Below are 25,599 nucleotides of genomic sequence, written 5' to 3' on the forward strand. Positions count from 1 at the left end.
AGTAGCCGTTCATATTGGTGATAGGATGTCCATTACCGAGTGTAGTTGCTACATATGCTTAGATTAATGTCATCTACGTGTGTCCTCTGTACAAGCAGACTTCTAATGCCAACTTTTATTTCCTTAGTGAAGAGTGACGGGTTAAACACACACACATTTTGAAGTGAACTGTGTGCAAGGTACCCTACCAGGCGGCAGAGTCCCAGCAGTTTTAAAGACATACTGAGCTCCCCTCTTGTGCCAGGTACATTGCCTCTTTAGGCCTTCCTCTGTTGTTTTGTCTCATCTGTACGTTGGCAAGGGAAGCCATTTTTTTTTTTTAATTTTTTTTTTTTTCAACGTTTATTTATTTTTGGGACAGAGAGAGACAGAGCATGAACGGGGGAGGGGCAGAGAGAGGGAGACACAGAATCAGAAACAGGCTCCAGGCTCTGAGCCATCAGCCCAGAGCCTGACGCGGGGCTCGAACTCACATACCGCGAGATCGTGACCTGGCTGAAGTCGGACGCTTAACCGACTGCGCCACCCAGGCGCCCCAAGGGAAGCCATTTTAAGTTAGCTTACAGTTTCCTCGAATTTTCAGGCGAGTCTCCATTGTGAGAAATCACACCTGCATTATTATATTTATTGAAAAATAAATGCTTTTAGTATTAAGAGTGCCTATTGCAAAATGCTGGTCTTTTGGGGACTTCCTTTATTTATTTATTTTTTTTAATTTTTTTTTTTTAACGTTTATTTATTTTTGAGACAGAGAGAGACAGAGCATGAACAGGGGAGGGTCAGAGAGAGGGAGACACAGAATCCGAAACAGGCTCCAGGCTCCGAGCTGTCAGCATAGAGCCTGACGCGGGGCTCGAACTCATGGACCGCGAGATCGTGACCTGAGCCGAAGTCGGCTCCCCAACCGACTGAGCCACCCAGGCGCCCCTGGGGACTTCCTTTAAAAACAGTATAAACAAGGGTGCCTGGGCAGCTTAGTCGGTTAAGCATTCAACTCTTGATTTTGGCTCAGGTCGTGAAATTGAGCTCCTGAGCTGAGCATGGAGCCTGCTTGGGATTCTCTCTCTCTCCTCTCTCTGCCCCTCCCTGCCTCCTCTCAAAACTAACTAACTAAATATGGTAAAAAGAAATGTTAGTCTTTTTAAATGTCACCGAAGATAATACTGAAATAACATTGAAGATAAAGTTGGTAGGAGAAATCCATTTTCCACTTCAATCTTTCATGCTTGCTTTTACTTATTTATTCATTTGGTTCAATAACTATTAAATGAGTGCCTGCTACCAGTGGCAAATAGGCATAGAATTAATAAACTGGTAAGTTGAAACTTAACAATTGGCCCTTTAATTGGTTAGTTGAAATGATACATTTTCACCTGAGTGACTCAGTCGGTTAAGCGTCTGACTTCTGCTCAGGTCATGATCTCACAGTTTGTAGGTTCGAGTCCCACGTTGAGCACTGTGCTGACAGCTTGGAGCCTGGAGCCTACTTTGGAGTCTGTGCCTCTCTCGCTGTCTGCCCCTCTCCCACTCGTGTGCTTTTTCTCAAAAATGAATAAAATTTAAAAAATAACCTATACATTTATTATAATAAGTTATTTAATTATATAATATAGAATATACAATTATTATATAGATTATTATAATTATTATTAGGAGTTGTTTCTACCTTTTTATGTTTCCCATTACGTACATGTGGTTTTGTTTTGTTTTTTCTTTTTCCTCCCACTTTTTCCTTTCTTCCATTGGATAGCTTGAATTTTTGTCAGGTGTCTTTCTGTTGCTGATGAAAAGTTATACAATACATTCTATTTATATTTTTCTGTGGTTTTTTATGTCTTAGGACCCAGTACTTATTTTCACATACGTAAGGAAAGTGTACCAATATTCATGTCTTTTTCCCAAGCATGTTTTTACCCCTTTTTTAGGTTTTTACCTCTTGTAGATTCTCCCTCTGTCCTTAGGGAGATTTAGGGAAGGGAGGAAGTTGGCCCTGGTGCTCAATTTGCCATTTGGACCCAAACTGGGTTGCTGGGACTGAGGCTGGACACCCAGTTGTGAGCTGCGTGTTTCATGTTCTGAGGAAACAGGATTCTGGGGGCATATCTAGGCATTGCTATATTCTCATAAAACGTTCATTACTCTGAGAAGGCTTTTGGGAATTCTGGTCCTACCATAAGATTTAATAAGTAAAAACTTTGAAGTTTTTTTTTTTTCCTTTTTGCCTTTCCTGTTTAAAAAAAAAAACAACAAACCATATGTATACCTTGAAATAATCTATGGAACTATTTGAGTGGTAGGAACCTGGAATTTTAAACACTTACATTTCCCAACTCGAGCTAAAAGTTATTGAATGTTGATGTGCCAGACGTTGTGTTGGACGCTTTCTCATGATTCTCTCTCATTTGATCCTTATTAAGTACCCTACAAGTTGGATGGGATTTCCGCTGACAGCAGAGAAGTTATTGCTGAGAGGGGTTCAGAGGCAGCTGTGGAGCTGAGACTCTTCCCCTGGGGCACGGAGCACAGGCGTTACCCTCATCGTGCCCGCATCTCTGGACTCTGTCTCATCTCCTGGTTCCGGTGTCTGCCGAGGCTGCTCTTGTGCACCTGGCCCTGTCCTATCACCTGGATCTCTGGCTGTAGGCCCGTCCTCTCATGTCCATCCTCTCCACGCTGGTCCTAACATTCAATCTCCAATGCAAATCTGCCCCATCTGGATGGAATGACCCCTGCATTTACTCTCTGTTGTCCACCCCCAACTTACAGCTCTCTGCCCCACAGTACCAAATCTAGAGTCCTCACCACATTCAGTAAATATTTGCATGCTTGTTATGTGTGAAGCAGCCTGTCAGATGTACCGCTGATGAGAGCGTTTTTAATGATCTAGATGGGGGAGGTCTTGGCCTGGACAAGGATCATGGCAGTGGGGTTGGAGAGAAGTGAAACATTCATCAGATATTGAGGAGTAAATCGATAGGACTTGGGGTGGAAGAAAAACATTTTGGATGACTCCCAGGTTCTGACTTGTGCAGCTGGAATGATGTTGGTGAGCTGAAAGGCCTGTTCCAATGTAAAATGAGGGTATTACGCTCAAGAACGTCTTGTAGGGAACCTTACGGTGTTAGAGGTACATTAAAAAAGAGCCCTGCACTAAGTGGGAAGTGGTATTCTGATTTTGACAAGTCTGTGTTGTATTTGGTACAGTCAGCCCTGATATCTTTATCTGAAATAGACCAAGTGACTTTAACTTTGCCACTTTAAGTAGTGAATCACTGTGTGATTCAGTGTAAGTTACCTGACCTCAACTTGCCTCTCTATTCCACGCTGTATCTTCCTTCATTTGTCCATTCAGCATTTTGGAACCTGCTGTGTACCATGTATTGGGGACATAAAGCTAGATGAGACTAGGTCTCCGTGAGCTTTGTGTTCAGTCAGGGAGATAGGGAAGTCAGTAATCAGATGCATTAGACCAAAATAAGGTGCCATGATAGAAATAAGCACAGGGTTCAGGAGGCCACAAAAGAGTGCCTAATCAGTTCTCCTGGGTGGGTGGAGTGGGCATTGTGTCAGGGAACACCAGTGACTCTTGTTCTGAGTCTGGAATGAAAAGCAGGCAGAAGTGGGTGTGGAGCAGCATTCCAGACCCAGCCTGCACACACTTCTGGGTGGTTGCGGGAAGGCCAGGGTGCTGGGGGGTAGGGAGGGGGCAAGAGGAGGGTGGACACCAGCCAGACCAGCCCCTGCAGCCCTTTCCGAGGAATTTGGACTTTGTCCCTAAGGCTGGAGGAGTGGAAGTGATACGTTTGGATCATTGATGTTCATATTTATGCTTTTCTAATGCCTGCTGTAATTTCTTTCATAATATTAATGTTAGACAAACCAGATTTTAGGGCAAAGGGCAACATTTAAAATAAAGGCAGGTGGGTGCCTGGGTGGCTCAGTCAATTGAGTGTCCGACTTCAGCTCAGGTCATGATTTCATGGTTCGTGAGTTTGAGCCCTCCATCAGGCTCTCTGCTGTCAGTGCAGAGCTCGCGTCAGATCCTCTGTCTCCCCCTACTCTGCCTTCCCCTGCTTGTATGTGCATGCACTCACTCTCTCAAAAATAATAAACATTTAAAATAAAGGCCGTTATTACATCCTGATAAATAGCAGTTCACCAGGGAAGGTGTAATAATCCTGAATGTGTATCTGCCTGACAACACAGTCTCAAAATGTGAAAAAAAAAAAACTAAGGGAAAAATGGAGAAATATACACAAAGTGTAAGGTTATAAAAATAAGCCCTCTCTCAAAAACTTTTTGGTGAAACAATCAAAAATATTAGTACATACACGAGTTGGGCAAAATAATCAACAAAGTTGATATAATGAATCCTCACCCTAAGGTTAAATAGTATGCTCAAATGTTTGAGATCCATAATAAGGAACACTTTTTAAATTATGACCTAGTGAGCACATACTTATATGTGTGTACCAGAAACAAAAGTTTCATGAAATGTTTCTCTTTACCTGGTGCAATTTCCCTATTTTCTATTCTGTTCAGTTTCATTGATGTTAATGTTGATCTCATTATATACAAAATTGATTTCATGACCCACTAATGGATTGACACCTTTTTTTCTTGAAAACACTGAGTTTCATGCACACATAAAACATTTAAAAATTGACTTTCTGGATTCCCTTCGCCAAGCCAAGCCTCTGGTGCCCCTCTCCATCTCCCTCCGAACTTCCCTCCTCCCTGCTAAAGCGAAGATGACTTTGACTTCTGCTTTTACTGAGTCAAGGCCATCTGATCAATTCATTTGCTGCTTCTCCACTGCTATATTTAGCTTTTCACCTTCTCCCAGACTTAGAGAAAGGTAGTGACCTTCCTTTCCAAGGGCAACTTTTACACCTGTACTTTTGATTTCATCATCTTCTGTTTTCTTTTCTTCCTTGAATATCTCCTCTGGTTCTTATTTCTCCTTGATTATTACATTAGGAACTCAGTGTTGTTTTTTTTTTAATTTTATTTTTTTATTTTTAAAAATTTACATACAAGTTAATTAGCATATCGTGCAACAGTGATTTCAGGAGTAGATTCCTTAGTGCCCCTTACCCATTTAGCCCATCTCCCCTCCCACCACCCCTCCAGTAACCCTCAGTTTTGTTCTCCATATTTCAGTCTCTTCTGTTTTGTCCCCCTCCCTGTTTTTATATTCTTTTTGTTTCCCTTCCCTTATGTCCATCTGTTTTGTCTCTTAAAGTCCTCATAGGAGTGAAGTCATATGATTTTTGTCTTTCTCTGACTAATTTCACTTAGCAGAATACCCTCCAGTTCCATCTACATAGTTGCAAATGGCAAGATTTCATTCTTTTTGATTGCCGAGTAATACCCCATTGTATATATATACCACATCTTCTTTATCCATTCATCCATCGATGGACATTTGGGTTCTTTCCATACTTTGGCTATTGTTGATAGTGCTGCTATAAACTTGGGGTGCACATGTCCCTTTGAAACAGCATGCCTGTATCCCGTGGATAAATGCCTAGTAGTGCAACTGCTGGGTCATAGGGTAGTTCTATTTTTAGTTTTTTGAGGAACCTCCATGCTGTTTTCCAGAGTGGCTGCACCAGCTTGCGTTCCCAAGAAACTCAGTCTTAACGGGTTTAACTGGCTCTCTCTGGATCTCAAAGATTATCTGTGACTATTTTCAGTCATTAGAGCACAAAATTTGGTCATCCTTATAGTTTTTCCAGTTTTTTTTTTTTAAGTTAAAATTTTCTTGAATGGCTAATGTGTTCTTGTTCAAAATGCTGAAGATGGAAAAGGGTATTGAATTAGGAGGTTCTCACCGACCTTTTCTTTCAGCTGTTGTATACCCTGTCCTTTCTGCCCTGCCCCCTCTCCTTCTTCTCCCACTCAGAAGAGCTGTTTCAATGTCTTTTTTTACTTACTATTTTCCCATCCTTCCCTGGCTTTCTTCGAGGTGTTTTCTGTTAACCTCCTGTGCAGTCCTCACTTACTGTTCACCCCACCCTCAAGCTGTGTAGCTCCAGGTCCCGTCCGGCTAAGACCCTTGCAACAATCGTCTAGTTGTTCCTTTCCCTGCTCTCAGTCTCCGCCTCCTGTCAATACTGTCAGCTAATCCCTGGCTGCAGTCTTGTTTTATTTATGCCATTATCTGCCTGCCCTGGTCTCCAGGAAGCACACACTCATTAGTTTTTTATTCACATCTCGCCACAATTGGCCTCACTTTACTTTTTCCAGTCTTATCAATCCACATCGTCACCACGCCATTGCTCTTCTGTTCGAGACAGCTTGTTCCTTTATTTTTATATCTACCTACGTAGCCTGGTACAGTGCCTGGTCCCTGGCAGGTACTTGATAAGCATTTCTCCAGTGAAGGGACACATTCCAGAACAAACTTTGCGCTTTCCTCTGCGTTATTTATTTATTTTTTGCTGCTTTACTTATGCTTCAAGTTCCGCTTCTTCTATGTGACTGTTCCTGACTGCTTTACCTCTAACTTTGTTTCCTCTTTCTTATTGCTATAGCTCATTTGGTCCCAAAGGATAGAGTCACAAAATTGTGGTCTGTTCATTTGAGGTCAAGGTGAAGGGTTATGGGTGATTGGAGCTCTTTGCTTAGAGGGGCATCTGTGTTGGCAGATGTTGAGACTTGGACTGCCTGATAGAGATTCTGGCACACTCTTTGAAAAGAAATCAGGGTATTTTTAGTCTACACACCAGCCTGAATTCCAGTAGAGTTAAGCTTTTAAAAATTAACAAAGATAAAATTAATAAATATTTAATACTGGGTAAAGAACAGCTTTTTAGGTGTAAAGATAATGAAAAAAGGTTGTGTATAAAAATTAAGAACTGAAAACATTTGTAAATATGTCAGAGTTGATGTCTTTAATATAAAAGGGACTCAAATCAATAAGGAATATAAAAAAAAGTGTTAGAAAATATGAATAGCAAAATCATAGAAGAAATATAAGCCAGTTTTATAATTAGAAGTTTAATTTTATCAGCAATGAAAAGAAAATAAACATCATTTAGGCAATGGATGCCAGCAAATGAGAACAATTTAAAAAAGAAATTCTGAATGGCCACAAGCGTGTTTTAAAACAAGAATTTTTATATGTTTCTGGCAGAAATCTTAACTTGGTATATAACCTTTGTAGAAAGCAATTTGGTAATATTTGAATATTTGAATTGAATATTTAAATTTTTTTTGTTTTCATCTACGAATTTCATTCCTAGGAATCTGCCCTAAAGCTGTTAATTAGGGAGGCAATACAATATTTGCATAATGTTCATCATTTATTACAGTATATTTTAATAATAGGGACAAACTAGAAATCACTTAAATGCCCAAGAGTGAAGAAGTGCTTCCTGTGGTGGAAAATTACGTAGCTGTGACGTTATAGTTTTGAAGAGTTTTTTTTTTTCTTAAGTTTATCTATTTTGAGAGTGAGAGAGAGAAAGCACAAGTGGGGGAGGGGCAGAGAGAGAGGGAGAGACAGAATCCCAAGCAGGCTCTGCACTGTCAGCATAGTGCCCACATGGGGCTCGATCTCACAAACTGTGAGATCATGACCTGAGCTGAAATCAAGAGTCAGACACTTAACTCACTGAGCCACCCAGGTGCCTTAAAGAGTGTTTTAAAGACATGAGACAATACTCATGTTATAAGAAAAACAATTTGCATATACTGCTATATTTGCAGTCTTGTGATTTGGTATGCACACAAACTATGACCCTAAACATAGCAAAATAAGTTATCTGGCTGGTGGAATGGGAGTGATAAAATACTTTTTCCCAATTTTGTACAGTATTACTTTTATAGTAAGAATGCATATTACTTAAAATGTAAATATCTTCTTATTGGTTAGTTCCATGTATAGGTTCTGTAGCAGGATGGTTAAGAGCACAGACCATGAGTCATGCAGGTCTGGTTTGAATTGCATTTCTGCCCAAAGAGGAGTCAACTTCATATGCCTCCCACTGAGTAGATCATTAACAACAAAGACATTTAAGATACAGTAGTCAAAACTCAAATGAATTTGGAGACTATGAACTATTGAGTCTGTAATTACCCTGTGAGTTATAGGTTGATTATAAATTTCACTAAAATAAAATTTAAATGGTAATAATTAAAATGTAATTTAAATTTCCTGCTAAGACAAATATTGTTTTCATTCTTGGTAATTTTTTCCAGCTATTGAGTTACCATTAGAGCTACATTTATCTCCGTGTATTTAACAGACTTTTGCAACCTGGGTTTCTCTCACAAGAGAATTAAGCCCTGACGTTCTCACACATCCACTGTGTGTAATGAATTAGCTTCTTGTCTGGTCGTGGAGAATAATATCAGTTATGTGCCATTCTTGGGAGAATTGAGAAGAGTCACCAAAGCATTCTGTTCTGTTCTAAGGACCCCTGATTGGGATGCCTGGCACATGGTAGACACTCAGGAAATGGCAGTGGTTCTTACTGCCTTTGCCAGAGAAGTCACATAAAAGAGCACTGGCTTTCTGGATTTCTTTGCTTGGTGTAAGCTTCTTTGGGAAAACATGTTTTCCAGAGTGTGATCCAGCAAGTCGACATCTCTGTGGCTGTTTCTCAGGCCTTGTCTTTGAATCTGGGACTAGCTATGGGCCACAGGATGGTTAGAGAACTCCTCTAACTTGCCCTCTTGCAATGTACCAGCCTCTTTCCTCCACTGCAGGGCGCCAAAGTACTGCCTCCCATCAGAGTAGAATTTCGGCTTGTCATTTCTCTCCCCATCACGTCCTGATGTCAGAAACCTTAATTCAGACCTCGGAGTTAATGCTTTTTCACAAATTGCTTTACAGTTCTGGATGTTCATAACTGCCCTTTGGGGATGTTGATCATTTAGAATAGGCTGCTATTGTTTTAATATGTTTTCTGATGAATATTTTCTCATGATTGCTTCTTATTTTATTTTAGCTACTGATCTACTTCTTGCCTGGAATCCCATTTGTTTGGGATTGGTAGAAGGTGTTATTGGGAAAATTCAGCTTCATTCAGGTATGTTTCTATCAAGTCCTTAAATTTGTCAAATTTAACGTGGCATCCTATGATATTTTCTTCTTTGAGGATGAATGTGGATTCTGTTATGGCTTTGATTCCTTTGCCTTAATTTTAGGTCTGCCCAAAGTAGATAAAGTTCCATGTAAGTTTCATGAAATAAAAATAAAGCTTGAGGGAGGAGGAGGGATAATTTTACAACCCTTTCTTCCTCTTAAAGAAAAAAAAAAATTGAATACCTACTATGTGTCAGGAATTATGCTAGTTGGTAGAACGCAATAGTGAGAAAAAACTGACCTGTTTTCACCCTTGTTGTGGAGCTTACAGTTTGGGAAGACAGGTATCGGTCAGTAATCACTGAAATAAATATGAAATTGTCTGATAATTGTGGTAGGTGCTCTGACAAAACTACACAAACTGCACTGATTTCAAGGGAGAGGGTGATGGGACTAAGACTGCACAGATAGGCACGTGGCAGGCCATGACTGGCCTACTTTGGTCAGCTGTCCATCCCGGATGCAATCAACTCTGGCTAAGGAAGGGCATGGTTCTCTTAGCATGCAGTGTGGCCCTTTCCAGGGCAAACTGATGAAAGGTCTAGGTTATTCACCAGGCCCTTGCTTCAAAGACAGACACTTGTATCTGGGGTTCAGAGGGAATTTTGTTGATGAGAAAAGAGATGTTTTATAGGCAGGTTCCAAAAAGTCCTGAAAAGGACTAACTGAAATATTTTAAGTACTATATTTAAATATCTATTTTTCCTTTGGCATCAGTTTTAATGAGTTAAAAACTATAGGCAGCTTTACCATAATTACTGTGTAATTGGGAGCCTAGCTACCTCTGTAGTATGCCCTTTTTTACTCTTCTAAAATAAAATTGTTGTGGGGCACCTGGTTGGCTCAGTGGGTAGAGTGTGTGACTCTTGATCTCAGGGTTGTGGGTTCAAGCCCTACATTGGATGTAGAGATTACTTAAAAATAGAATCTTTAAAAAATAAAATAAAATTGTTAGGCATTTGGGAGCTAGGTTGCTTTCTCTGTGTTGTAAAACACCTATTACTGGAGACCATCTAATTTTCCTTTGTTAGATTCTTTGGTTGTTTTTTAAAATTTGTTTTTATCAGGACACCTGGCTGGCTCAGTTGGTAGAGGATGTGACTTGGAGTCATGAGTTTGAGCCCCACGTTGGGTGTAGAGGTCACTTAAAACAATAAAATAAAGTCTTAAATAAATTTTTTATTATGAAATGTATCATAGATACAAAAAGCTATTTATTATAGACGTACAGTATAGGTTGTAAAACATACATATATCTGCCACCCAAATTGAGAAATGAAACATGACCAAGGTCTTTGGATCCCTCACTGTGCCTTTCTCCAAGTGTATCCTGCTTCCTTCCCTTCAAGAGCACCTATTATTTTATTTTTAAGTGGGCTCTACACCCAGCGTGGAGCTGAGATCAAGCCCTGAGCTGAGGTTAAGAGTTGGACGCTTAACCTACTGAGCCACCCAGGTGCTCATAGAGCACCTACTATTTTTAATTTTGTGTTTATTATTCCCTTGATTTTCATTACTGCTTTTATTACATATGTATCCCTAAGTAGTAAGTTGCTAAGGTTTGTATTGGGGGACTTTACTATTAAGCTGTTTGTGGTTTTTTTTACTTCTTTTTTTCCCTGACTTAATTTGATGTTTTTGAGATTTATCCATGTTGATATATGAAGCTTTAGTTTTTTATTTTCACTATTGTATGAATATATCCTAAATTTGTCCTTTTTCCTGTCATTGGGTAATTGTTTAGGGGGTTATTTTTGCTGTTAGAAATAGTACCACGGGGCACCTGGGTGGCTCAGTCAGTTAAGTGTCCAACTTCGGCCCAGGTCATGATCTCATGGTTCGTGAGTTTGAGCCCCGCATCAAGCTCTGTGCTGACAGGTCAGAGCCTGGAGCCTGTTTTGGATTCTGTATCTCCCTCTCTTTCTGCCCCTCCCCCATTCTCTCTCTCTCTCTCTCTCTCTCTCTCTCTCTCTCTCTCTCAAAAATAAACAAACATTAAAAAAAAGCATTGTTGGATATTCTGTCTTTGGTAGTTTTATAATTCTGTGGTACAAGGAGAAAAGCATTTAGACATTGTATAACCATGCTAAGTATTTTAGTAACATTCTCCTACCTGTCCACATTTACATAAATATATTTTTAATTCATTTATATGCTGACAGGATAATTTCATAGCTGAGTGTTCTGAGCTAAAACTCATTTTCTATTGTTTAAATGAAGCTTATGAAACTTTTGAGTTATTTTTCTTCAGTTTCAGTCACATCCTACAGCAGTGAATAAATCGCTGAAATCAGGAGATCTGGATCCAAGCTTTATTTCTTAGCTTTGAGAAATAGAGGGGGTTGCTTAACATCTGTTTTGTTTACTTATTGCTAAGACCCTGGGATTTAATGCCTTAAAACAACAACATAAAATATCACATGATACTATGGATTGACCAAGCAGCTCTTCTGCCCTTTCTCTTCTGTCATCTGGTGTCATTCATGTGACTGTGTCCACCCAGGATTTTGCCTGCGGTATCTGTTTTCATTCCAGGGGCATCTCTGCCCGTGTAAATCCTCTCTTACACACAAGGCCTCCCTTAGGTCCTCTCTCTCTCGGATACCTGGACATTTTTCCAAGGTGGTGGCTGAGTGCCAAGAAGACAAGTGTCAGTATGAGAAGGTTTATCGAGCTTGCTAATATCCCATTGGCCAAAGTAAGTCCCATAGCCAAGTCCAGAGCCAACATTGGAGGAGACTTTACAAAGCTTGTATCCCAGGAGGCTGATTCACTGTGGCCACCATGCCCATGAGCCTCTGCTTTGTAAGCTGTAAAACAAGATTAAAAATAACTGCCCTCCTTTCTACTCCCCCCCCCCCCCCAGTATTGTGAGTCTAAATGAGGTAATATACCTGGAGGTACTTAATAAATTATCACTATTTTATTAAGCCTCTTTTGGTTGCAAAAATAAACCTATCAGCATACAGAAAACGAAGTTTTATTAGAAACCCCAGGGACCAAAACCAAGAAGTGGATGTTTTACAGGATCTGAGATTACATTTTGGGGCAGGGGGTCTCTGAGCACCACTTTCCTATGTATCTCCTTTATTTTTCTCTTCTTTTGGCTTTCTGTTTCTGTGTATGTAGGACAAAATTTCTGCTCATAAATGATACCCTCAGCCCTCAAGCCCAACAACAGCTCCTGTTCCCTACAACCCCCGGAGATTGCCTATAGCCATCAGGGATTGAGTAGGGAGTCTAGTTCAGACCCCTAAAAAGAGATTCCTATTGGTGCTGTCTGGGCCATGGGCCTCCCCTGGTTCTCAAAGTTCAACTGCGCTCCAGAGGTTTACTTCTTTGATCAGAGTAGGAGGCCTTGGACTGGGCAGACGATGCAAAGTTGTCTCATACAAGCAATGAACAGATAGACGTTGTTGGTCGATGAGTTCGTGATGCAGTGAAAGTGTGGGCATTTTGGAGGTGGTGAACATGGGCATCTCCTGTGGTCAGCCTCTGTTTATATGCTCTTTCCCTCCTTGCACCGCTTGCCTTTGGACTCAGAACAAGTGGTTGGTAAGCACTGGGGATACCTGTTCTCCAGGATGTTGGAAAAGGGGGAGGTGGAGAAAGAAAATGTAAGAAAGGCAGGGAAAGTAATCTCTGTACTTTTTTTTCCCTCCGTCTCATCACATCCCTTTTGAGGTTTGGCTCTTAAGAGGGGGAGTGGGGAGGAAGCAAAGGAACATCTTTTCTGGGCCCCCTGCTGCTCTTTCTTCCCTCACCCACCACCCACAAGAGCTAACTGCAGCCACACCCCAGTGTGTCACCCCCCCCCCCCCCCAGTTCCCCACCCTTCTTCCCTCCCTGCCTTCTTCCCTCCCTGCATTCTCTGCCCTGTGATGCCTCATCCCCAGGCCTCCTTAGGGCCCGCTAAAGCTCTTGCTCTGGCCACACCATCAGCTCGGCCAGTTGGAGGTTCGTTCGCTGGATGTACCAGATCTAATGTAATGATTTGAGATGCATGTTCCCCTGGGAGCATCTTCCCTTCTGGGGGTAGAGGATGGGGCCGGGGGGGATAACATGTCTGTACTTAAACTCTTTTTCACTCCTGTTTCCCTCCTACTTATTCTCTGCATTTCAAGGCACGAATTTTTGTTCTTGTCTAGTGTGATGGGAACATAAGTTTATTTGAACAGATGTCATTGACAGTCTTAACAGCGGCGTGGGTGAGCCATGCCACTGTTCCTGACTGTCACTGAACTCTGAGCTCTGTGGAGTGTCAGCAGGTGTGACTTAGGAACAGTATTCGTTTGTGAGGGCTGCCATAGCAAAGTCCCATAGACTGGGGGTCTTAAAGAACAGACATGTATTTTCTCCCGATTCTGAAGGCCAGAAGTCCCGAGGTCAAGGTGTTGGCGAGTGGTTTCTTCTGAGGTCTTTGTCCTTGGCTTGTAGATGGCTGTCTTCTCCCTGTGTCTTCACATTGTCTTCACACTGGCCTTTCTCTGTGTGTATCTGTGTCCAAATTTCCTCTTACAAGGGCACCAATCACACTGGATTAGGACCCACCTTAATGACCTCATTTTAACGTAATTACCTCTTTAAGACCCTGTCTCTGAAATAGGGTCACAATATGAGGAAGGCCTCTTCCCCACAGGTTTGCGAGCAGTTCCACGTTCAAGCGAGGGTGTAATGTAGGCTATCTCTGACAACTTGAATGTGTCTGACTTTGGTTTGATCAGTGGGGTTTACCGATTTGAGGAGCAGAAAATAGGGACATGTAACATGGTAAATAGGTGAGAGAAAAGCACCATGAAATATCAACACTTTTTTTTTTTTTTATCCATTGTAGGGTCTAGGGGGACATAAGAATGATACTCTTATCACACTTGTAATTACACATTAATTTTTTGTGTTCCTTTTTTCTCATGGCCCTCTCTCACCCCATCTCCTAGGATAATCTCCAGGAAGACAGGAGCTGTTTCTCTTGTGCTCATTGCTGTGTCCTCCCGTGCTGGCCTATAGCAGGGCTACTCATAAATATACAGCAAATACTACTGTAACGAATAATTATGGGGCGCCTACTGCGTGTCATGGTCTGCACTCAGTGCTGCGGATCACAGGGTGAACAAAACTCGAAGCTTCTAGGAGTCTAGGATTGGATCCAGGAGCTAGACATTAATTACCCAGTCACACTGTGTGCTCATTAGACTTCAGCTTCTGGAGAAGAGTGTGGGATGTGGTGAAGCACGTGGCAGAGGGGCCTGACTGGTGGGTGCGGGTCCCGGATGGAAGGCAGCCCTGGGGACTCGATGTCCGAAGCAAGGCCTGAGAAATGAGCGAGGTAATCTGGAAAAGGCTAGGGTAAGGGCAGAGAGTGAGAAGAGAGATAGATGGCTCTTGGCGGAGTCAGCAGCTGTGCAAAAAAGATGCATGATTGATCTTTCCACATGATTGATGTTTCCTGTTTTCTGTGCGATGCCGGGGAGATAGTCGTACCTTCGCGGAGATCTCCATGAAGAGGTTGCATGAGGCTGGAGGCTTTAAATGGATCACAAAAGTTCTTTAAATCAAAATCTATTTTGGAAAAAAAAAATCTATTTTGAAGATAAGATAAGCTCAGTTAGGGTAAGAAGTGTCTGAATATAGAAAGAAAAATATATATTCCATGAGATTTTCAGGAATAGCGTGAAAACTGTAAGGAATCTTGATTGAAGTGGCAATAGAGGCTCTTGGTTTAGTAATTAAGTGAATTACTAGTCGTAGTATTGAACAGCCAGAGACACGGTTCACTGCGGTAGCTCTCGTTCATTCAGATTGTGCTGGCCATCTGCTCCTTCTCCACTGTTGACGTGGGGAAGATGTCTCCATCATTAAAATGGTAAAATGTATTATGCATGTGGTTTAAAAAGTGTGATTTTAGTCTGCCGCAGAGACTTGGCTAGGACACTGATGACATGAAATCTTCAACCTACTTTAGAGATGAATGAGTGGAGTGTCACTAGCCTTGCCTCAGTATTTTCCTGAAAAGCCATTGGAAAACCCCAGCCGTCAAGGGCCCTGGAGGGAAGAAAGAGAAGTCTGGCAGAGCCTTGTGGTGCTCTTGGCCTCCACTGGAGGCCTGGTTCTTGGGGCAGGCCTTTTAGACATTGCTTCTTATGTTTAAATACCCATGTGATTGTCGGCATCCATTTGCATTGTGAGAAAAGTAGATTGTTTTATTGTCTACTGACAACTCACATTTTTAAAAACGTGTGAAGATTGGGATAATGGTTTTACAACTCCATACATTTATTAAAATCATTGAGTTGTATACTTACAGTGGGGGAATTTTATGGTATGTAAATTATATCTCAGTGAAGCCATTTTGGAAGGTAACTTGTGATGTACACTGTTGTTATTACTTCTTATTTTATCTTTTTAAAAATTTTTAATGTTTATTTTTGAGAGGGAGGGAGGGAGGGAAGGGGACTGAGCATGAGTGGAGGAGGGGCAGAGAGGAGGAGACACAAAATCCGCAGCAGGCTCCAGGCTCTGAGCTGTCAGCACAGAGCCTGATGTGGGCCCTGAACTCACAAACCTCGAGATCGCGACCTGAGCCGAAGTCAGATTCTTAACCGACTGAGCCACCCAGGCGCCCCCTGATTTTATCTTAATTAAAAAAATAAATACCTCTTTTGAGTAAGTTTTGATGATTTTTTTTTTCATGTACTTTTTCAAGTTGCTTTGAAGGAAACATTCTAAGGAAGTATTATTTGTGACCTAATATTTCTACCAAAGTAGGAATGACTTAAAATGTAATTCAAACGTAGTCATCTTATATTCACGTTGTTATTCATGAGGGTCTCAGAATCATTATCTTGGGGGTAAAATTTTCAGTGGTGACTAGGTTCCTGGTTAACCCTTAAAAGATTCTTTAATTGTAGTTTAGGGGACCTATTCTGTGAATGGTTTTGGGTCTGGGAAGCAGGCAGCTACGTGGCAGGAGGTTCCTTTCTCTGGCATCTTCTCACTCTTTTCTGCTTTTCTCCTCTTCCTTTTACTCTCTCCCAAGGTACGTGGGTGCTGAATGGCCCTTACTTCCTCTCTTTGCTCCCTTCAGTCTCTTCCATCACTTTACACTTCAGAATTTTCCATCACCTCCCTTGTCCCTGATCTGAGCTCCAGTCTCCTTGGTGCAGATGGTTCCACCACCCTGGCAGGACAAATTGGACACACAAATGTGACCCACAGTTTTGAGCTTTCCCAGTGGTTGTCAGATAAGCAAGCTTCTTGTTTCCGAGCGCATTTCTAATCAGATTTTCATATCTTCGGGCAGGGAGATTCTTAGGAGATGGGCCAGCTTGCCTCTTATGCTATTCCACTACCATTCCATTTTCTTTCTTTTTTTAAGTTTATTTCTTTTGACAGAGCAAGAGAGAGAGTGAAGTAGGGGCAGAGAGGGAGAGAGACAATCCCAAGTGGCTCCACACTGTCCACACAGAGCCTGATAGGGGGCTTAATCCCATGAATCATGACCTGAGCTGAAATCAAGGGTCAGATGCTTAATGACTGAGCCACCCAGGTACCCCTTCCATTCCATTTTCTACTTATAAGCCATTTGTTCTTTTTTTTTTTTTAAACATTTGTTTATTTTTTAAGAGAGCATGAATAGGGAAGGGGCAGAGAGAGAGTCACAGAATCTGAAGCTGGCTCCAGGCCCTGAGCTGTCAGTACAGAGCCCGACATGGGGCTTGAACTCACCAACCATTAGATCGTGACTTGAGCTGAAGTCCGACATTTAACCGACTGAGCCAGCCAGGTGCCCAGCCATTTGTTCTTAAACTCCAGTCTCTCTCAGTGATTCATATGGCAGTGATATTAAAATTTTTAGCTTTGGCAGAAGGAAAGGATTGTTACGTTAAGAGTGACTGTGTGTATGGACCACCTATAAAGGTTCTTTCTATATTTATTTCCCCCTTTAATTCTTTTTGAACTTTTTATCTTAATGAACATTCTGAAGTGATGATAATCAAATTATTGTCAGGCCTAATTGTTTAAGAAAAGAGATTCTTGTTAAATACAGTAAGTTGTCATTTACGTAGATGTGGGCCAGTATCAGCCATCCAGAGCAGAAAATGAAAGTTATTGATTGAATTGAGTTGGTCATAAGTTTGTTACAGCCTGTGGGCTTGGGGTCCCCTCTTGGAGGGGCCAGTTGCCTCCAGCCTTGAGGCATGCTTGTGCCCCCTCTCAACCAGTAATTTATCTTCCTGTTGGTAAACCTGCATCATGAGTAGAAATCCCAGTTATACTTCATGTACTTGTTACACCTAATAGTTAGGAAAATATGTAATACATTAAAGTTTTTAATAAACATAGGAGAATACATCTTTGCACTTTAAGGAAGGTAAGCTATAGTTATGTTGAAAATGTACTTTTATATATAAATTCATTTTGCCCAATGACACTTTATAAGTTTGACTTTTCTAGTTTTCTAAAACTATTACACAAAAGATTTTATATTTTTATACAGTGTCAGAGATTATTTCATTTTATGGCAGGTCATTATCAGGGACCTAAATTCATCCTAAGCATCATAAGCTGACCTGAATATGTTTCTGATTCCACCATTTGGTATTTTTGAAATGGTGCCTATTAAAAGTGCCTCTTGCCCTAGATGCTCTGTGAGTCATTGTCAATTTTCTATAAACCCAGACTTGAGGGACCTTTACTAGTCAACAGAGCAGCCAGTCAGGAAACATTGAGTAACTACTATGTATGGAAGATAAACAAATTAATAATTGGCTTTTGAGTTGGTAAGAGAATTAGAAGGCCAATGTCATGTACTCTTAGCTGCTAGGTACCTGATTGAAAGTAACAGTGCTGGTATAGTGGTAGTGTTACTTGCAATTCCACTTACTCGATGTACAATGCTCCCTAAAATGTATTCAGGGATGTATAGTGATCTGTTTCTATTAAGGGGGAGGGGGAGCATTTCTGTTAATGTAGTTAAAAAAAATAGAAATGGCTTTAAATATAAAACATATTAAATATACTGTGGATTCATATCTTTAAAAATTTAAATTCATTTATAAATTTGCATAAAACCTTTATAGAGTCTTGCTCACATTCATATAAAAGTACTAACTGGCCAATTAATAGCTTATGCAGTGGGTATCAATGAAGTAGGTTTTATGCATACATCCCACTGAATTTGAATTCCTACCAAAGATTGGTATTTAAAAAAAACAAAAACAAAACAAACCAAAAACAGGATCCTTCAAATTGGAGCATAATTTATCCTGAGATAAGCCATTAAGATATCCCAATTATTAGATTCTCTTATAATGTATGGTGTGTTAATATATGATGGCTCATTTGAAGAGACTTCATACATTCAAAAAAATGAGATCAAGAGAAACTAGTCAGAGATTCTGTTTCTGACAGCAACAGACTAGCAGTATTTGAAGAGATAATAGCCAAAAATTTTCCAAAACCAATTATGAATACAAGTCACAGCTTTAAGAAGTACTTTGAACCACAAGGGGAAAAGTATAAAGAAAACCACACTTTGGCATCTCAAAATGAAACTGATGAAAACTGAAGACAAAGAAAACACCCTGAAAGCAGACAAAGGAAAAATACACATTAAATTTAAAGGCATGCAGTGAGCCTTGATAGAAACAATGGAAGCCAAAAGACGACAGAATGATGTCTTCAAAGTGCCTGTCTAGAATTTTGTACCTTCAAAAGTTAAGGAAAATAAAGACATTTTGAGACAAACGGAAACTGAGAGAATTTGTCACCAGCAGGATCTGCTAACAAGAAATACTAGAGTTCTTCAGGCAAAAGGTAAATGACTCTAGATGGAGTATGGAGATGTGGGAAGGGATCTCTATCCCTTCTATCTCTGTCTACAGGAGATGTAAATATGTTGGCAAATTGAAAGGAATTTGACTTTATTTTTATTTTTTATTTTTTTTCAACGTTTTTTATTTATTTTTTTTGGGACAGAGAGAAACAGAGCATGAACGGGGGAGGGGCAGAGAGAGAGGGAGACACAGCATCGGAAACAGGCTCCAGGCTCCGAGCCATCAGCCCAGAGCCTGACATGGGGCTCGAACTCACAGACCGCAAGATCGTGACCTGGCTGAAGTCGGACGCTTAACCAACTGCGCCACCCAGGCGCCCCAGGAATTTGACTTTATATGGAGTTTAAAATAAGATAGAATTAAAATACACAACAGTAGAAATGATAAGGAATTGAAAGGAATTGGTGTTCTAAGGTCCTTTCCCCTGTCCAGGAACTAGTAAAACTAGTGTGAAAAGAAAAGAAAAAAAAAGGCTTTTGTAGGTCAGGTTCATGTTTTCATCTCCTACAATATAATCACTAACAAAATAATAAAAGATTGTAAAATGTGAATAAAGGGGGAAATAGAACAGCAATAATTTTAAAAATCCCCCCAAAGGCAAGAAAAGTACATAGAACAGATAGGACAAAAAATAAGATGGTAGATTGATTTCTAAATACATCAATAATTACATATGAATGGATTTAAACTCTATTAAAGCACAAAGCTTTCATACTGGAAGAACAGTGAAATCCATCTACAAGCTGCTCTCAAGGCAAGTACCTTAGGTATGTGTATACAGAATGGTTGAAAGTAAAAGGATAGAAAAAATCATGCAAATGCTAACCTCCTGAAAACTGATGTGCAGTATACTAATATCAAAGCACACTTAAAAAAATTTTTTTTTAAGGTGTATTTTTGAGAGAGAGAGTGCGAGCAGGAGGGGGGCAGAGAGAGAGGGAGACACAGAATTCAAAGCAGGCTCCAGGCTCTGAGCTGTCAGCACAGAGCCCGACGCGGGCTTGAACCCACAAACTGTGAGATCATGACCTGAGCCAAAGTCGGACGCTTAACCGACTGAACCACTCAGGTGCCCCTAATATCAAAGCACACTTTAAGGCAAGAAGCATAGAATGATATACATTTCGATAATACCAAAAGATTTAAGTCACCAGAAAGGTATAACAATTTTAAATTGGTATGCACCTAAACATAACTTCAAAATCTATAAAGAGCAGTGAGTCATTTAAGTTAAATTGGTTCAGACTGTCAATTTGAAATGACAGAGAATCATGTAAGTATTCTTGATATCAGTTTGATACAGAAGAAAGAAAAGGTGAGCCAACTCTAATCTCCTTTCCTAATTCTCGTTTTCCTTCTTCACCAGTGTGTCTCCATCTTCCAGTATATGTTGTGGGAACGCAGACCCCTCCCTGAGATACCATCTGTAGAAGCCCTTCAAGAACTTAAATATTTGTATTCGAATATTCTATGACAAATAACTTAGGAGTATATAATACCCATCTGTCTTTGGGTTAGTTTTTATTTGCATGTGGGTGTAGTCGTGGACTCTGCTGTGCTGGGCCCTCCATTTACACAGGACTGTGTTAAGACAGCTTGTGCTCATTGCTTCGCATTTCCCACCTTCTCCTCTGAGAAGTGGACCCAGGAGAGGTGCAGGGTTGCTTTGTCCTCAGGAATATAGTCTACTCTTTGCGAGCAAGCTAAAGGAGGTAAATGTGTGAGAGTCAACAGCAGACTTCTCTTTTTATTTTTGCCTTTGGTCATAACGAATGGTTGGAGAGAGATACAGAGAAAGTAGAAAGTGTCCAAAAGAGCAGTGAAAACAGAACCTCCAAAACAAACTGTGGTTGTATGCTACGAAAACAACTATGGTTGTATGCTAAGTAAGTAAGTAAATAAATAAATAAGCAAATAAAGTCTTAAAAATTCCTACCCTACTGAACCAGTTCAAATTAGAACCAGTCTTTGGAAAAGGTGAGCCAGAAGAAAAGAAACTAGGAAAAGCAAAATCTTTTTCACACAAATATTTCATTCACTTCAATTGTCTGGCACATATGAATATGTACTGCGTGTGCATTTCTTTCAGGAGTTCTTTTAATTGAATCTCACTTAAGCCATTTACCAGATGAACCATCTCCCCCCACTGCCTCTCTGCAAAGCCTGTTGGTAGATATGCTGGATGCTCTGAAGGCTGAAAGCTGCTGGCTGGTAGGGGACTGTGCAGGAAGCTCGCTCGCTCTCTCCTGGTGGATCATGGATGGTGCTTGTTCCCAAACCTGTTTATATCTGTTAAACTCGTTATTGTAATTATGTGATTAAATATTAAGCCCATCAACTCGAAGTGCAAAAGGAAGACTAATGGTTTCTAGGAAAGCTGAACTGAATACTCTGGAAATACTTAGATAAAGCTGTGTTGTGCTATAAAGAAAAAGAATAAGGGGCGTCTGGGTGGCTCAGTTGGTTAAGCGTCCGACTTCAGCTCAGGTCATGATCTCATGTTCATGAGTTCGAGCCCCACGTTGGGCTCTGTGCTGACAGCTCGGAGCCTGGAGCCTGCTTTGGATTCTGTGTCCCCCTCTCTCTCTCTGCCCCTCTCCTTCTTGCACTCTGTCTCTCTCTCTCTCTCAAAAATAAACATTAAAAATTTAAAAAAAAAGAAAGAAAAAGAATAAATAGCAACACTGAATACCCATCAGTAGCTCATTCTCAAAGAAAAATTCTAGGTAAATCAATATACATTTGAATGTTTCATATGAAAACTAAAATTAAGGGGCTCCTGGGTGGCTCAGTTGGTTAAGTGTCTGACTCTTAATTTTGGCTAGGTCATGATCTCGTGGTTTGTGGGATCGAGCTCCTCACTAGGCTCTGCACTGGCAGCGTGGAGCTTGCTTGGGATTCTCTCTCTCCCCCTTCCCCCTTGCATGCAGGTGTGTGCTCACATATGTGCTCTCTCAAAATAAACATTAAAAAAAATAGTCTTTTTTTATATGTCATCTTTAAGCTTTCAAGTAAGATTAAAAGGACTAATGCCAGGGGTGCCTGGGTGGCTCAGTCGGTTGAGCATCTGACTTTGGCTCAGGTCATGATCGTGCGTTCAAGCCCCGCGTCGGGCTCTGTGCTGACAGCTCAGAGCCTGGAGCCTGCTTCGGATTCTGTGTCTCCCTCTCTCTCTGCCCCTCCCCCCGCTCATGCTCTGTCTGTCTCTCTCTCTCTCTCAAAAATAAACATTCAAAAAAAAATTTTTTTTTTAAATAAAAAGTAAAAGGACTAGTGCCAAGCATAGTAACTAATTGTTCTCCTGAAGTGGGGTTTGGATTTGATATAAAGAATATCTGTGGAAGGGGGAATAATGATCAAAAGGAAGTTTAGTTTTATCTGTTAACATTTACATTTTTTTAATGTTTTTTTGAAGGAGAGAGAGAGCAGGGGAGGGGCAGAGAGAGAAGGAGACACAGAATCCAAAGCAGGCTCCAGGCTTTGTGCTTGAACTCAGGAACTGTGAGATCATGACCTGAGCCTAAGTCGGACACTTAACCGACTGAGCCACCCAGGTGCCCCAACGTTTACATTTTTAAGCAAATGAATGTGTTTATATATTCTTCATAAAATTAACATTAACAAAAAAGGATTGCTGGCCACTCATCGTTGGATCACATGCTTATCATTATGTTGGTAGGATGCATACCATGTCGAGAAACATGTAGATGGAATACTTCCCAGAGGTAAGGTCATGAGTGTCTGTAAAAACATTTTCTGAAATTGGATAAAAAATTTTTTTTGATGAAAATCTTTATTCCACAATTGTTTTTACCCTTTTAAGTGAGTCAATTATTGTATAGAGCAAACAGCTGAATCTTTTCCAGTACTATTGTTTTAGCTTGCCCTACTGGTCATCCTTTTCAAGATAATTATTTCCTAATCCATTTTCTTATCTTGCTGGGGAAGTCAGAGTTCCTTGTCTGTCTCTTCCTGGAGGAGCCAGGGTTACAAAACTGACTATTTCTCCCATTGTAATATGTTAAAAAAAGGTGAAAGAGTATCTTTACGCCGAAGTTACCTTTGACTTGGTTGCACTGCACATCCACATCTCAATGTGGCAGCTTTCATTGAGCCACACTTTTTTTTCCCTGGTGGATGATATAAATTAATATCATTGGTGCTTTTAAAAATTTAATTATAGAATTTTGCCTGATGCATACTGGGACTGCCAAACACTAGTGACTGGATGCTTCTACATTTTTCTTAAACTATAAAACATATTTTTGGATCATTTAACCCTGTTCCTAACATGTTCATTCTTGCCAGACTTTCAGGCTTACAGGGTTGTTATGTGCGGTTTCACCTAAAGCAAAATAATTATAGAAATGAAGTTTATTATTTTCCATGAGGTTTTTGTTTGTTTTGTTTTCTAGAGTCAGTGATTTTTGTCTGGAGATAGCTCTGTGTCCAATTCAAAATTTTCATTTTCTTTCCATTGTGATAATTTTAATTGTTTTGTTTTTTCAACACTAGTGAAAACTGGTAGCTGTTTGGAGTGATGTTGATGTAATTCAAGAATTAATAGGCTGTCCTAGTTTTACCTTTGTCTTGGGCAGAAAATACACTTTTTGGTTTTTTATTCTCTGCTTTGCTAGGTAAGACTCCTAACAAGTTCTTTTCTCTTTTTTAGAAGGAACTTTAAAAAAAAATTGAGGAGCTGCCTGGGTGGCTCAGTCAGTTAAGCATCCGACTCTTGATTTTGTCTCAGGTGATCATCTCATGTCTCATGATTTTGAGCCCTGCACTGGGCTCTGTGCTGACAGCATGGAGCCTCCTTGGGATTTTCTCTCTCCCTCTCTGTCTCTGTCCCTCCCCTGCTCACTCTCTCTCCCTCTCCCTCTCAAAATATTAAAAAAGTTTTTTTAAATAAAAAGGTAAAAAAAAATTGAGATGTAATCCACATGCCGTAAAATTCACCCCTGAAAATTCACAGTCCCTAGAATGTGAGTTGATTGATATTTGGGGGAAATTGAAATACTATATATCTCTTTTAAGAACATTTTTTATATGGTGAACCATATAAACCACCCCTATAATTCAGTGGTTTTTAATACATTCTCAGAGTTGTACAATCATCACCACTAATTCCAAAATATTTTCATCATCCCAATTTCCTTAGATTATAACTAGTAGAAATCTATTCCCCTATTAATTTTACTTTCCATGTTTTCTTTTAATTTTTATTAGTTTTTTTAGGCTTATTTATTTCTTTTGAGAGAGAGAGAGCATGAGCAGGGGAGGGGTAAAGAGAGGGAGAGAGAGAATCCCAAGTGGGCTCAGCATGGAACCCGACGCGGGGCTTGATCTCAAGAACCGTGAGATCATGACCTGACTGGAAATCAAGAGTCTGACACCTAATCTACTGAGCCACTCAGGCACCCCTCATGTTTTCTTTTTGATGCAGTTTGTAGATTGGTTGGAAGTTAGCTATAAAAAAGCCTTTTTTAAATCCATGGTTCGCACACTTCCAGCTGCTAAATTATTTCAAAGCCGATTCCAGATGCCCTGTTTATCCACCAATGCTTCAGTATGTGTTTCAGCACCGTTTAATGACCTACACGCTCTCCCCTGCTTTATCATCATGTACCAGGTGTTCATATTCTACGGGTCTGTATCTGTCTGCTCTGTTCTCTTCCAGTGTTCATTTGGCCATTCCTATGCCACTACCCCATTGTTTTATTTACCTGCTTTATAGTATGTTTTGCTATCTGGTAAACGTTAGCTCTTAGTAACAATAACATGAATCATAAAGATTATTTAATCCTCGTAGCTATTCTCTGTAGCAGGCAGTTTTATCCCACTGTACAAATAAGAAAACCAGGAAGTCAGCTAAGTATTGTGCTGCTAGGTACCCGATAAATAAGTGGTGAGCTAAAATTTCAGTCTGAGTTCTGACCTCAAAGTCCAGCCCACTACAGATTTTCTCTGTTGTTTGATCACTTACGTTATACTTTTTCAGATTTATTCTTCCTTATAACTCCCCAAACATATTGAACTTCAGTCCATAATATATAAATTTTTAAAGAACACCTTTTTTCATATATTTTTTTTTCTGTAGAACTAGCTAACTAAACTCTAAAAGTATGCATATTTTATTTTAAAATGTGTTTGGGTTTGGAAGTTGTATTTCAGTATTGGCAGGATCAGTATTTTTATGAAAGAAAAAAATGATGCGTTTTGGTTTCCCAAGTGAGTTTATGCATGGAGCAAAACCTCGGTTCGAAGGTTAATATTTTTATATGTTGGCACTATGCCATAAGGTGGTTTATTGGAAAGATATTTATTACATTTGATTATGCATATTGTGTTTTTCATTGCTGTTATTTATTAAAACCATAATTTGCAATGTTAATATGAAATGTATCCAAAGTCAACTCCAGCTAGAAGGCATAAGCTAGGGAAAGGACTTCCTAGTGTTGGCTGCCTGGTCAACTGCCAGCACTCTAAAAGAAATTATTCCTGTGAGGTTAGGAATCCTATAGTAAGGATTTTGTTTTATTCAACAAAATACTGTATTGACATTCAACAGTATATTGTTTGTTGCTAACTCCTACCTTTCTGAAGAACAAGTGTTATGTGCTTTATTTATTATGTGTTAGGTTTATTATATGATAGGTGCTTGAT

The 25,599-nt window shown here is 40.2% G+C and overlaps 1 protein-coding gene across 3 annotated transcripts in view; it reads left to right on the forward strand.

The window, feature by feature from the left end:
- INPP5F (inositol polyphosphate-5-phosphatase F) overlaps nucleotides 1–25,599 on the forward strand; it is an 85,634-nt gene that overhangs the window by 12,188 nt on the left and 47,847 nt on the right. For 2 of the 3 annotated variants that reach the window (XM_047073532.1, XM_047073530.1), the window contains exon 2: nucleotides 8,961–9,041. The exons of the other annotated variant lie outside the window; for it this stretch is intronic. In XM_047073532.1, the coding sequence (XP_046929488.1) occupies nucleotides 8,961–9,041 (81 nt within the window). The remainder of the gene's footprint in view (nucleotides 1–8,960; nucleotides 9,042–25,599) is intronic. 3 annotated transcript variants of the gene reach the window in all.

The sequence above is a fragment of the Lynx rufus genome, unplaced genomic scaffold (genome assembly GCF_022079265.1).
Source record: "Lynx rufus isolate CCGP_SWC_20201006 ecotype Redwood Valley unplaced genomic scaffold, mLynRuf1.p SCAF_11, whole genome shotgun sequence".
Taxonomy (NCBI): domain Eukaryota; kingdom Metazoa; phylum Chordata; class Mammalia; order Carnivora; family Felidae; genus Lynx; species Lynx rufus.